Here is a 14,018-nt window from a genome sequence, read left to right as displayed (position 1 = left end):
TTATTATTATTATTATTATTATTATTATTATTATTATTATTATTATTATTATTATTATTATTATTATTATTATTTTCAATCTCCCGTCGTTCTGCTATCAATCTAGCAACGAAAGGCGTTCACAACTTAGCAAACGTGAAGCGAGTGACAAGTTACAGACCGAGAGCTAATGTAATACAATGTCACGAATTGTGTAAGCAAGCTAAAAAAGGCCTGAAACAATTCGTTTTCGATTTTTGCAGTCGTTTTTACGTCTGTAAGCTGACATGTTTAATATTAGTTTCTTTCTTTCTTTCTTTCTTTTTCATTTGTTAGTTACTTCAACGCTAACTGTAACCTCTATCATGCGTCTTCCTGAATCAAAAAACGCACCAATTTTATTTCCTGCAGTGTTTTCGCGTCACTGCTTTCGAAATGGGGAGGGGGAGAGCACACCTGCACATTTCACGCTTGCGTCTGCTCAATGCTTCAACATCGTTCGAATTTGTGACCAGGCTTGGCCGTAGGTTTTTTACCATCATGTGTGGTTGGCAACACTTATCGGATGCAGTGGAAGGGGCGGAGCTACCAACACCTGTGCTCACCTGTTCTTATCTCCGCTCGTTGTCGCTCACGCTTCGGCTCCGGGAGCCAATTCATGGGCAGGCCTGCCTTACAGTGTAGAAATATTTATAATAAATGTGCAAAGTTGTTGGAAGACTTCGTAATCGTACTGTATGTTGGCTATACATAACATTTTCTAACTAGTAACGTAATTTCGTTTACCGTACCATACGCTGAAAATTCCTGTTGTGTGATACAAATATAAATAAAGTTTAAATATTGTAAAATGAAACAAATAACATAATTTTTGTTTAGTTTCACATTTATTATATTAAAATATACAAAAATATTATCGACCATATCCGTATCCTCCATATGAACCCAATCCTCTTTTATAACCACCGTAGCCACCGATGCCATATCCACCACCATAGGAAGGCCTATAGCCTCCATAATGTAACGTACGTTTACAATAGAGATGAAAAGTACGATAATTAAAATTTATATGTATGATATTTCTCCACAGAGGAGTTTCCAACCCTGCATGTCTGCTGATAGCTGAGCACGAGGGCCGACTCCGCCATTCCTGTTGAATCGTGGTAGCTGTGTACATCACCAAATTGAGGAAAGGATGAATGGACTGCACGTATACCAAAATTACTTTTGTTTCGGGAATTAGTAACATATTTTCTTCGAAGAGAGTATTTTTGCGAGTATTTAGTTTCTTTCTTTACGTTCGGTATTATTAACGTTTCGTGGCGAATTATGTTGCATTTTTCTTTTTTCCGAATTTGATTAAAACCGAGAGAATGAGGGAGTTGTCGAGCAAGGTGTATGCCTGAACGAGTGATTGGTAAGTGTTATTTTATTTTCTTTAAATTTTGATTCAGTTGTATTTTTTTTCTTTTTTTTTTCTGTCTGTCCAATGTTGTGTTGTTTTTGTGATTAGTTGGGTAGACTGGATTGAATGGAGGAGCGTGTGCGTGTGTGTGTGACACTCGCGGAACGAGGTATTCCTTTTTTTCTTTTTTTTTCCCTTGGGCTGTTGAATAGCTGGTACGTTGGTCGCGGTTTATGTTAAGACGTGCTATCGGAATATTTCATTCAGTATCTTTTGTGCATAAGTGTTATTTGAGGCCCATTCATTCTTTCTCCAATTTAATTTTTTTTTTAAAAAAAAAGAAATCTTACCACTCGGAAAGTATCACCAATGAATAAAAATTTTTCTTGATTTAAAGAAATCTTAAAAATCCAATACTCTCATCAAACTTCAATGATCTACACAAGCTCCAACCTGTAATCTCTCTTCCCGTTTCTGATTCCTTGTTGTATTCTTGTTTCTGAGGTGCGGGTTTAGATCAACCTTACTCAGGAATGGGGGTACCACTTGGATTAGATTGGGGGAGGGAGGTTACAAGGTAAGTTCAACAGGAATGCTTAATTTGGAATAATTATCCAAATTGATGGGAGCATTGGATAGAAAGGTGATACTAGAAGTTCTTAAATATAGGGTGGTTCATTTGTATAAAAGAAAAATTAAATTAAATCATTAGTATATCAGTTTGTATTGATGAGTGGTGATTTTTCGGTCATTAAAAACAGTGAATGTCGGTCACTTCTCTGTGGGAAATGAATATCAAAAGAAAGTAATAAGGCTAATGTATACTAGGCACGATATTAGGATAAATGACTTTGTATAGTATATTTGTAAAGTCATTCCTTATTTTCGAGATAGTGAAGCGTACGTTTGTAATTTGGTGGTTATTAAATATTCCCCCCCCCTCTTGAAAAAGGATTTTAAAAAAAAAAATTTTTTCTCTTCTTTTTTGAATTTGTTAGTACGTATTATTGAATGCCGATCGATTGAGAATCCTAAGAGTGTAGAGTGTAATTATTTAATGTATTTTTGTGTATCTAGTAGAGTAAGTAGTGTGAGTAGAAAATTAAATTTATATTTATTGTTTGCCTATATTGTTTTGTGTAATGAAATGGAATCGCGAGACGAATCAGTATATATAAATATGCCCGATGATGTTTTTACTGTAGATCAAACGGGATATTCATATTTGAGTAGTATACCTTCAGGTTCGTCGGTACCTTTTCGAAGTACTGAAAGAAGTCTGCATAGTGAGAGTAATAGAATGTTCGGATTTAACTCGCAAATGGCGACAAGGGGATCTAGCGATATGCTTGAAACGCCTACGGTATGCGGAATTAGTGATTTTAACCCTTGTTATACTGGAAATCCTCCATTGTGGCAGGAGAATTCGTGGCAGAGTAATCAAAATTTTGGAAATATGAATAATTTTGGATATCGTATGCCTAGTTTTAGTAATCCAACTCCTAGAAGACTATCTGTACACTTTGATGAGAGTAGTATAGTTAATCCTCAGATTAGAATAGGAGCTGTTCCACAAGTCCCAGAACAAAGTAGATTTCCTAGATTTCCATTGGAAGTTGGTCCTTCTAATAGGATAGATCAACGTACTATTAATAGGTCAATGTCAGATCAGGGACATGTATATGAAGGGAATATAGGAAATAGGGAATTTCCTAATAGATACGAAAATGAATCAGTTCGCCAGGTTCAAAGTAGAGACGATAATGTAGAAATATCATCATTAGGTTGTGTAGGAAATTCTGTACCTTGGTCTAGATTGGATGAAAAGCAGGTTATTAATTATAATTTTAAGAAAATTTCTGGAATTTTGGATGGCCGATTCCGTGAATTTAGTAATGTAAATGGGCATAATAGTTTTATTGTTTTTGATTTCTTGCTGCGAATCCAGGAGATCCTAAGTGATTCCTATTATCCTTTAGGTATGGTTTTAATGGCTTCATCAGTAAAGTGCAGTGGAGAATTTTTAAAAGAAATGCAAACTGCTATGTTATCGAATATTCCCTGGGAGAATTTGAAAGATCGTTTAATGACGAAATTTGTTACGCCTGTAGTGAGGAGTTCGTTAATTGCGGACCGAATTTATAGAAAAATGGGAGTTCATGAATTAGTAGAACACTATATTGATTCTGTAGTAAATGCTTCGAAATTATTAAATTTTACGAGATCTGAGATGGAATTAATGTCCATAATTGTAAATGGTTTAAATCCTGCGATTAAATTTAAATGCTTAGGCAACACTATTCCGAGTAGTTTGGAGGAATTGCGTAGGAAAGTATTTGAATATCAACAGTATAAGTGTTCTAAAGTTGAATATAGTAGGTTAGCAAGTAAAGAAAATAAAGATAAAAAATATGTAAGTAATTATAGCTCCCATAATTTGAAAGAGAGTCGCGCTGATAATAAGTTTGATGTAACTCACAAGGGAAGGACTCCAAGTGATGGTTGTGTAAATACAGGTAAACAAAGAAATAAATATGAAAATAAGTTTAGGAATAAAAATTGGAAAGAAAGTAATGTACAGTCGGGAACAAATAGGCGGAATTTTGGGTTTGGTGATTCCAATGCTATAAAAGTGGTACCATCTGTTGCTCAAAATAAAACGGCACCCTTGGTGAGTGGTCGTGTGAATGGGGTGAATGTGAAAATATATATTGATACAGGCAGCTCTTTTAATTTTGTCTCTGGCGAATTGTTAGAAAAACTTAAAATAAATCCGAACCAATCGAAAGAAGTTCAACTTTTTGAAGTGGCTACTGCTGCTGGTAAATTAGTTTCGAACAAAGAAATTACGTTGAACATTGAGGTGGCAGGAGTTAAACAAGCAGTGTGTTTTCGTGTGGTGGATCCGTTCCCGTGTAGTATTTTGCTAGGCATTCCATATTTGAAAGCTTTACAAGCAAAGGTAGATTTGGTCAATGACATACTTTGGTTACGCGATGGATTGCGACGAACATCTATACAATGGTTAACAGAGGGAACCTCGACTTCAGTTCATTTTTCATATAATGGACGAAGTGATTTAACTCGAGGAGATCAGCTGTCCGCATATATTTATATGTGTTTACGTCCTTCTCAAAATAAGGGAACACAGTTCTACCGAAATTTAGTTTTTAAAAATTTATTAGAAACCAGTGTTCAGTGTAATCGGTCATTGGAGGAAATAGAGGAAAAATTATTGACTATACCTAGCAGTAGTGATAGGTCAGGAGAGTTGTCAGGCCATTCTAGGAAGACTACTAAAAATATTTATAGTCCGCAGGTATCAGCGGAGAGTGATAGAACATATGACCGAATGCGATCTCCATTGCAATCGAAGATGAGATTGACATCGGATGATGTGGTTGGCCAGTGTACACCATCAGTAGGAAAAATCTTGTCTGGTGATCGAGATGTCCAGTCACGAAATTATAGTAATGAGTTTAAATTAGAACTAGTGAATCCGGTGGAGGATTACTTGTTGATTAATAGAACGGGATTGAGATCTGGTGAATTAGATGGCCATTCACAAATAGAATCTAGTATGTTGAACTTAGAAGGAAGTGATATATATAGACAGGGACGGAATGAAGAAGTTAACCCTAAATTGATGGAAAATCAATTTCGAATTTTTACTCAGGGGTTTACATCAGGTGATAGTGGTGGCCAGTCTCATATTAATAATGATAAACCTAGATCAGGCGATATGATTGACTTATTTTCAACTCGGTATGTGCCAGTTAACTTTAGTGATCGGAATGATGACATCCAAAATCAAGTCGAAGGGTTCACATCGGGAGATCATGGTGACCAATTCATGGAATCTGATGTGAGGTTGAGATCAATATGTCGTAATGGCCAGTTTTATAAATCAAAAGAGGACTCCTTACGAGATAATTTTCAGGATAAAGCATTTAATAACATCGATGGGTTTAAATCAGGAGACGTGCTTGGCCATTATACAGGATCTCAGAATTTAACATCGGGAACCATGGGAGATCATATGAGAAGACAATGTGAACAGTTAAGGTTACAAGAGACAATTAATTCTTCAGATCAGGGTTTAAATGGATTTAAGTCTGTGAATAGGGATGGCCATTTGGAAAAATTGAGTTGTCCTTTAACATCTGGAGGTCTGGATAACCATGTTCCAGGATTAGATATACCTAGTACCTCTGGTGACTTAGTTGGCAAATGGATGAAAATCGATAAGCAGATTAGATCGGTTGACAAGGGTGACCAAAACAATTTTAAGATTAACATAGTGAGTTCGGAAAGGAATTTGAATTCCAATTTAGAAACTAGTGAGGTGCAACACGTGGATTGTTCGGATAAACAACAATTATCGGATAATAAGTCTGATATTTCGGATATCGATGAACAATTTTCACATCGATTTAATAAATTATTGCGCATGATGAATAGACCTTCTCAGGACGACACCTCAGGAGAGAAACCTATAATTACGCAGGTGGAAAACTCTCACACACAGAGTGAAAAACCAAATGAAAGGACTTTGCCCACAAGTCCTAAGGATAGTGATTGGGATCACCTAGACCCTGAAGTTCAGCAATTTGTTGACGACCTAAGAGCTAATTATTCTGATGTTATTACATCAAAAATAGGATGTTTGAGAGATTATGAATGTAAAATATATTTGAAAGATCAAAAGCCATTTCGACATAATCCCTTTCCGATTCCTAAACAAAAACAAAAAATTTTTGATGACCTTATAAAGAAATTAATAGATGAAGGTATTATTGAGGAAACTGATTGTTCCGAATATGGCAGCAGTTGTTTCTTAGTTAAGAATCGGGATGGCAGTCATAGACTTGTTGGTAATTATACTCAAGCGAATTCTATGATCTTAGGGGATGTTTTTCCGACTCCTAATATGGAAGAATGTTTGGCTAGTTTAGCTGGTTGCCGTTTCTTTTCCAGACTGGACTTGTCCAAAGCATACCACCAAATTCGCATTAGTGAAGAGTCTAGGTCGATTACAACAATCGTTACTCCTAAGGGATGTTATAGATTTATCCGTGTACCAATGGGAATAAAGACTGGTAGTAATTTATTAGCTCGAGCTATGACCAAAATCTTAGGAGATTTAGAAAATGAAGGAGTAAAGATATTTTATGATGACATATTGTGTGCTCATTCAGATTTTGAACAACATAGAAGGGTAGTTCAAAAGGTATTAAATCGTTTAAGAAAACATGGGTTAACAATCTCACAGGAAAAATCTTATTTTTGTAAAAAGAAAATTATGTATCTAGGATTCTTAGTCGACGGTGATTCAATTCAAATTGATCCAACTCGAATCCTGGCAATTAAAAATATGCCTCCTCCTAAAAATAGAAAAGGTTTAATGAGATTCTTAGGGGTAATAAATTTTTTGGCTAAGTTTTTGCCAAATGTACAAGATATATTGGCTCCTCTTACTGATTTGAGATCACCTAAGAAACCCTTTAAATGGGAAAGGGAACAACAAAGAGCCTTTGAAGAGATAAAAGAGTTATTATCTACACATGCTATCTTAAAGACACCTGATTTAAGTAAGCCTTTTTTCGTCTATGTCGATGGGTGTGGTAAAAGTATAGGTGGATGGATAGGTCAATTAGATGCAAATAATAACGTAAGACCTGTGGCATATTATTCAAAAAAATTAAGTGAACCAGATCGACATCGGTCAATATACGAGATAGAGTTTATTAGTTTGGTGAAAACCATTACTCGTTTTAAACATTATTTAGTTAATCATTTTGTAGTCTATACGGACAATAAATCTTTAAGTTGGATATTAGGAAACCCTAAAAGACTATTAAAGTATGGACCATTAGTTGAACAACTGTGTAGTTTTGATTTTACTATTCACCATATTAGATCAGGTGATAATAAGTTAGCTGATTTATTATCACGTCTTTATGATCCAGTAGACTATGATCTAACAGAATCAGGTTTGGGAAGTAAAATTAGAGAAAGTAATTTAGCTATGGTAAATATTTGGAAACATCCATTCGCTCATAAACCAATTTCAGAATCACAAAGATCCGATCCAGAATTGAATCAAATCATTAAGAAAATTGAATCAGGCCAAGTAGTAGAGAATTACTTAATTAGTGATAAATTGCTAGTAAAGAAAACTAAAGCGGTTTCAAACCCTTATAAAATTGTAGTTCCTGACAGTTTGAAAAGAGGTATTATGGAATACTATCATAATGAACAGCTAACAGGTGGACATTCAGGAATTCGGAGAACACTAGCTAAAATACTTAAAAGGTATACTTGGTCGAAAGTAATTGAGGAGGTAAATGAGTTTGTAAAATCTTGTGAAATCTGTCAAAAGGTAAAAGAGTGTAATAAAAGGAAAATGGGTGAATTAGGATCCAAAGTCATTAGTCGTATAGATCAGAACTGGATGTGCGATCTAGCTGGTCCTTTGCCACGATCTAAAGGCTTTAAATATCTTTTGATTTGTGTAGATAACGCATCTCGTTTCGTTATGTTAGAAAAATTATCAAATTTAAATGCTAGAATAGTTGTTAATAAACTGTATGAATTATTTTGTAAATATGCGTTTCCAGAGACGTTGTCAACGGATAACGCAAGTATATTTACATCAGAAACCTTCAAGAGTTTTATGTATAGTGTTGGTATTAAACATATCAGGCTTTCGCCTTATCACGCTGAGGCGAATATATCTGAAAGATTCATTAAAACATTAAAGGCGACGCTTAGGGCTTATTATTCAGAACGACAAACTGATTGGGCGAAGAATATTTACGAGTTACAATATAGCTTAAATATTTGTGAACATTCGGGTTTGAAGGCAGCACCTAATGAATTGTATTATGGTCGACCGTTTAACACCCCTTTAGAAAATCATTGGTGCGTGTCCGATCAGGATGTAAACAAAAAAGATCAAGCTCAGATTTGGAAATTAGCAATAGAAAATATGAAAAGATCATGGCAAACTCGTAAGAAAATATTTGAAAAACAAAGGCAACCTGTATATGTTAATGTAGGAGATTTAATATTAGTTAAATCGCATGTAAAGAGTTCCCTTAGTGATAAGACAACTAAAGGCCTGGCGAATAAATGGATAGGGCCCTATACTATTGAGAGGTTTCTTACGAAGAATACTATTTTAGCAGTGAATCCAAATAACGAAAAGGAGTATAAGAGAGCTCATGTATCGGAAATAAAGAAATATTTTGCCAGAAGGAATCAAGATGGATCAATAAATAATGTGGGGAATGACTAAAAGACTAGAAGAAAATAGAATAGACTAATTTAGATTAGATAAGATTAATTTACTTATGTTGTTATTAATGACTTGTCTTATATTTCCAGTGGGATTCAAATCTTATCAGAATGTCCTAGGTAACTCGGTATTGACAGAAGCTTGGCCAAGCAGAACTCTAATTAGAGAAATTATAATGGACCATGGTGACATTTAATTAAAGATTATGTAGATTGTCTAAATTTTGTAAATTTATGATATATTCATGTGCAAAAATTAAAGATTGAATAGATTGGAATTTGTAAAAATTTGCATTTTTCCTGAATTTGAGAGATATTGAGAATTTTTAATTTTTAAGTAGTTTATTAAATAGTAAATTCAATAATTGAATTAGAGTAAATTAATTAAAGAATAATTTAAAATTTATATATATATATTTGAGAAAAGTATTTGTTCAGTTAAAGAATTAAACTTAGAGATTGATTAATAAGAGTAAAAAAAAAATTGTTTCAATTTTTTTTTTCTCACACAGGCGGTCAATTGTAACGTACGTTTACAATAGAGATGAAAAGTACGATAATTAAAATTTATATGTATGATATTTCTCCACAGAGGAGTTTCCAACCCTGCATGTCTGCTGATAGCTGAGCACGAGGGCCGACTCCGCCATTCCTGTTGAATCGTGGTAGCTGTGTACATCACCAAATTGAGGAAAGGATGAATGGACTGCACGTATACCAAAATTACTTTTGTTTCGGGAATTAGTAACATATTTTCTTCGAAGAGAGTATTTTTGCGAGTATTTAGTTTCTTTCTTTACGTTCGGTATTATTAACGTTTCGTGGCGAATTATGTTGCATTTTTCTTTTTTCCGAATTTGATTAAAACCGAGAGAATGAGGGAGTTGTCGAGCAAGGTGTATGCCTGAACGAGTGATTGGTAAGTGTTATTTTATTTTCTTTAAATTTTGATTCAGTTGTATTTTTTTTCTTTTTTTTTCTGTCTGTCCAATGTTGTGTTGTTTTTGTGATTAGTTGGGTAGACTGGATTGAATGGAGGAGCGTGTGCGTGTGTGTGTGACACTCGCGGAACGAGGTATTCCTTTTTTTCTTTTTTTTTCCCTTGGGCTGTTGAATAGCTGGTACGTTGGTCGCGGTTTATGTTAAGACGTGCTATCGGAATATTTCATTCAGTATCTTTTGTGCATAAGTGTTATTTGAGGCCCATTCATTCTTTCTCCAATTTAATTTTTTTTTTAAAAAAAAGAAATCTTACCACTCGGAAAGTATCACCAATGAATAAAAATTTTTCTTGATTTAAAGAAATCTTAAAAATCCAATACTCTCATCAAACTTCAATGATCTACACAAGCTCCAACCTGTAATCTCTCTTCCCGTTTCTGATTCCTTGTTGTATTCTTGTTTCTGAGGTGCGGGTTTAGATCAACCTTACTCAGGAATGGGGGTACCACTTGGATTAGATTGGGGGAGGGAGGTTACAATAACCATAACCTCCATAGCCTCCATAGCCTCGGTAGCCTCCGTAGTATCCTGGGTAGCTTCCTCCATAGAAACCAACCCCTCTATAGCCTCCGTAGCCAATTCCACGATTGAATCCATAGCCTCCGGTTCCACCATATCCTATTCCTCGATAGCCTCCGTAGCCTCCAAGATAGTTTCCACCGTAGCCTCCATAACCGGACAAGTAGCCTCCTTCAACAGTACTAAGTATCAGGTATGTTGCGAGGAAAACAGCCTGAAAGACATGCATTTTATTTGTAATATTTTCCCCTCCGAGAAAGAAAATTTGTCAAGCAGATCAGATAGTAACACCTGAAATTTTTATGGTTAATCCTAATCATTGGTACTACGGTAGTTGTCTGCCTTAACTAGGTATACATCGAATACATTTCCAGTTCTAGATTCAGCTTACAATACGCGGTGGCTCAGTGGTAGAGCGTTCACCTCCGGTGCTTGGGGTCCCTAGTTCGATCCCAGCTCGCACCGTTTGGACTTTGTGGTGGACAAACACCGTGCTCGTGGGTTTTCTCGGGTTTCTCCCGTAACCTCCTACTTTCTTCATTCCACCATTTCACTCATCTCTCATCATCACCGTATCCTTTAGCCTAACCGGCATAACTGTGGGACGTAAAACACAAAGATTTCATTTCATTTTCAGCTTACAATACTGTCATTCGTCCAGAAACTTCAGACGAAAATTCACTTCCAAGACAAAAACCTAGAAAGACTTGGTGGGAAAGAGTGAATCACGGTGGGTGGTGGGTCAAAGTGGGTCACGTCTTGTTGGCCCACAATCCACTGACCCACTCACAAATATTACCAACTCCATCTCAGCATTGGACACAGACAGAGAGGCAGAGAATTTTTGGGGAAAGGAGTTCCTTTCTTTTTTCTTTTTTTGCTTCTTCTTCTTCTTCTTTTTTTTGCATACCGAAAGGAATAATTTTATATTAGTTGACCATATCTGGGCGGGGACTCTCTCTTGTCACAGGGCTGCGGTCGCTCAGTGGTAGAGGTTCACCTCTGGTGCATGGGGTCCTCGGTTCGATCCCAGCTCGCGCCAAGTGAACTTTATGGTGGACAAACACCCTGAACGTGAGTTTTCTCGGGATTCTCCCGTTTCCTCCCGCTTTCTTCATTCCACCATTTCATTCATTTCTCATCATCACCGTCTCCTTTAGCCTAACCGGCATAAACGTGGGACGTAAAACTTAAAGATTTCATTTTCTCTCTCTCTCTTGTCCCCCTCTTTAGTGTCGTCTATAACGTCTCTTTTTCGTAGTCGGTGGCTCAGTGGTAGAGCGTTCACCTCTGGTGCTTGGGGTCTCGGGTTCGATCCTAGACCCGCCAAGTGAACTTTGTGGTGGACAAACACCGTGTGGGTGGGTTTTCTCGGGGTTCTCCCGTTTCCTCCCAATTTCTTCATTCCACCGTTTCATTCATTACTCATCATCACCGTCTCCTTTAGCCTAACCGGCATAACCGTGGAACGTAAAACTCAAAGATTTCATTTCATTTTGTTTTTCGTAGTATCCATGTTTCGGCTCAGTATGCAATACTCCATATACACGCAACATTTATATTTGGATAAAGACTATAGCTTATGTGTGGGACACAATATTATCTCGATAATCTGTCAATACACTCTAGTTTTATTCTAGTTTCTGGTTTGCTTCATATACTCATGAGATGAGGCTATTCCAAGGAAATTGTAGTCAGCAACTAGACTAGAAATAAATAACTGCATTTAGTCATAATGCATGTGCATGTAAACAGGGAAGGAGAAACAGCTCCCAAACTTGAAGACGCAATATATATGGTTTTTTGAATCGATGGTTTTTTTTAACATAAAAAGCCGGCTTTTTTGGGGAAAAAACGAGAATTTTGGAAATTTTGGCTTTTTTTTTTTCATTTTCATGATTTTTCTATCTAAATAGCTTTCTTATAGCATATTCTATAGTTAGATAAGAATTTCATGACCTAAATGCGATATTTCGCTCTGAAATTCACCATCAAGATGGATGGAGCACATGTTTTACAAATTAAAGCTAACATGAAGAATGTAGTATTTGAGGCAATTTTAGGGGCTATTTAACTTTATTTTAACTTTTGAGTTATCGACATTTTTTTCTTCTCTAGATCATTTCAATTTGTCATCCGTGTTTCATTTCTAAGAGCTTAGTACTCTAGCTTCTAGCGCAAAAGTTAAACTTACGTTTTTCTATATATTCGTCAAAGCGTACTTTTTCAATATATCCGTCAAACCGTACTTCCACCGTAGCTGTGCAGTGATTTAGCAATAATTTTCCAGACACAACCTTGAATACCAATTTATACAAATAATCAGTAGCGGATTTAGAAAAGTACTTTAGGAAGGGTTTCTCTGATTGTCTCTTTTCTAAAAAGTCCTAATTTTATTTGGGAGGTGCTTGAAGTTTATGAGTACGGACATAACTAATATTTCGTTTCAATTATATGTCTAGCAATAATCTTCCGGATCATTTTATACTAAGAATCAGTGGCGGATTCAGAAAAGTGTTTTGGAAAGGGTTTTTCTTACTAATGTTTAGTTTTTCTAAACATTCGTAATTTGTATTTGACGGGAGCTTAAAGTTTATGAGTAAAGGCATAACTAATAGATATTTCGTTTGTTGCAGACATTCCGTAACTTTGGGGGACAGGCTTCAGTCCAAAAGACCGCCCCCCTAACCTTCGCAAAAACCGTTACTGCTGGTAATTAGTAATAATAACGATTTAAAAACAATAAGAAATGAAGTCAGCCAACTCACAGTACACGCACTATTTAGACATTCACAGATGGAATGAAGAAAAGCTTTGCCAGAATGGTCGAATGCTGGGTTGAATCCCGGACTTCCCGACAGAAGCGCAAAAGCTAACCACTCAGTCATTTTTGTTGTGCAGTTGTATTTAGCTTAACTTAAATATATTCTGTAGTCCTTTGTTTTTGGGGGGAAGGGAAGTTCCGTAATGATATGTTGAATCCATATTGTTAAAAATTAAGAAAACTTGAGAATTGGGTAAACCATGATGGTGGTTATATAAAACTTAACAGTAGAATTTCAAGAATATACAGAACCAAACGCTCTAGATGTGCAGCCTAATATTTCTCTTATGTTTTATTTTAATTTTAATTTGTTTCAAAAAGAGGGTATGGAATATTTTGGAGTAAAAATACTACATACAATTTTGCTAGTTATTTGTGTATTTTTTAAAAAAGAAGTGTTTACTTTTAGGGTTGGCTGGTTTACACCAACTTTTTTTTTAATAACTGGTTTAAACAAAAAAAAATAATAATAATAATAAAAAAATAAAAAATGCGAATCGTGTAAACTTCATGGTGACGTTTCCACATATCAAACCACCTGCATTAGTTCTATTTCCTTTTCACCTTTTAATCAACGTGTCCCATGTTCCATTCTCGGTCGAACCACAACCCTTCTTTCATGCGTAAACCAAGTAGCGGTTCGGATGTCACTTTAAGCGAAAGTCTTCTCCTTGATAACCTCGGTATTACGTAAGGATGTTAAGCCTAAACATACGAAACGAAACCAAATTGTATATTTCTGCATGCCTAAATGCCTGTTGTTTTATAAAGAAGCCAAGATTGCTTAAATATATTGATAGAAATTGGCAAAATTTATCGATTGCCTACGTAGCTTCCAACATTAGCTTCGATTGGACTTTCAATGATATCTACATACTCAATTTGTAATTTAATACCTCAGTTTTAGCGTACTGATTATGATACGTTGACCATTAAATTTTACATGCAAAGCAATAACAGGATTTTCCCGTTATTGTTTTACATTTCAAG

General features: G+C 35.6%; 1 protein-coding gene across 1 annotated transcript in view; it reads left to right on the top strand.

Annotated features, from left to right (window-relative positions):
• The first annotated feature begins 1,402 nt into the window (after positions 1 to 1,402).
• Positions 1,403 to 14,018, top strand: part of LOC145665000 (uncharacterized) — a 36,592-nt gene continuing 23,976 nt past the window's right edge. The window contains exon 1 of the mRNA XM_081732187.1: positions 1,403 to 9,602. Within this exon, the coding sequence (XP_081588313.1) occupies positions 2,442 to 8,684 (6,243 nt within the window). The 5' untranslated portion in view covers positions 1,403 to 2,441 and the 3' untranslated portion in view covers positions 8,685 to 9,602. The remainder of the gene's footprint in view (positions 9,603 to 14,018) is intronic.

This window comes from Thermobia domestica, chromosome 1 (genome assembly GCF_964235325.1).
Source record: "Thermobia domestica chromosome 1, izTheDome1.hap1.1, whole genome shotgun sequence".
Taxonomy (NCBI): Eukaryota; Metazoa; Arthropoda; class Insecta; order Zygentoma; family Lepismatidae; genus Thermobia; species Thermobia domestica.
The sequence above is the reverse complement of the archived record's forward strand: the minus strand, read 5'-3'. Positions and strand labels throughout refer to the sequence as shown.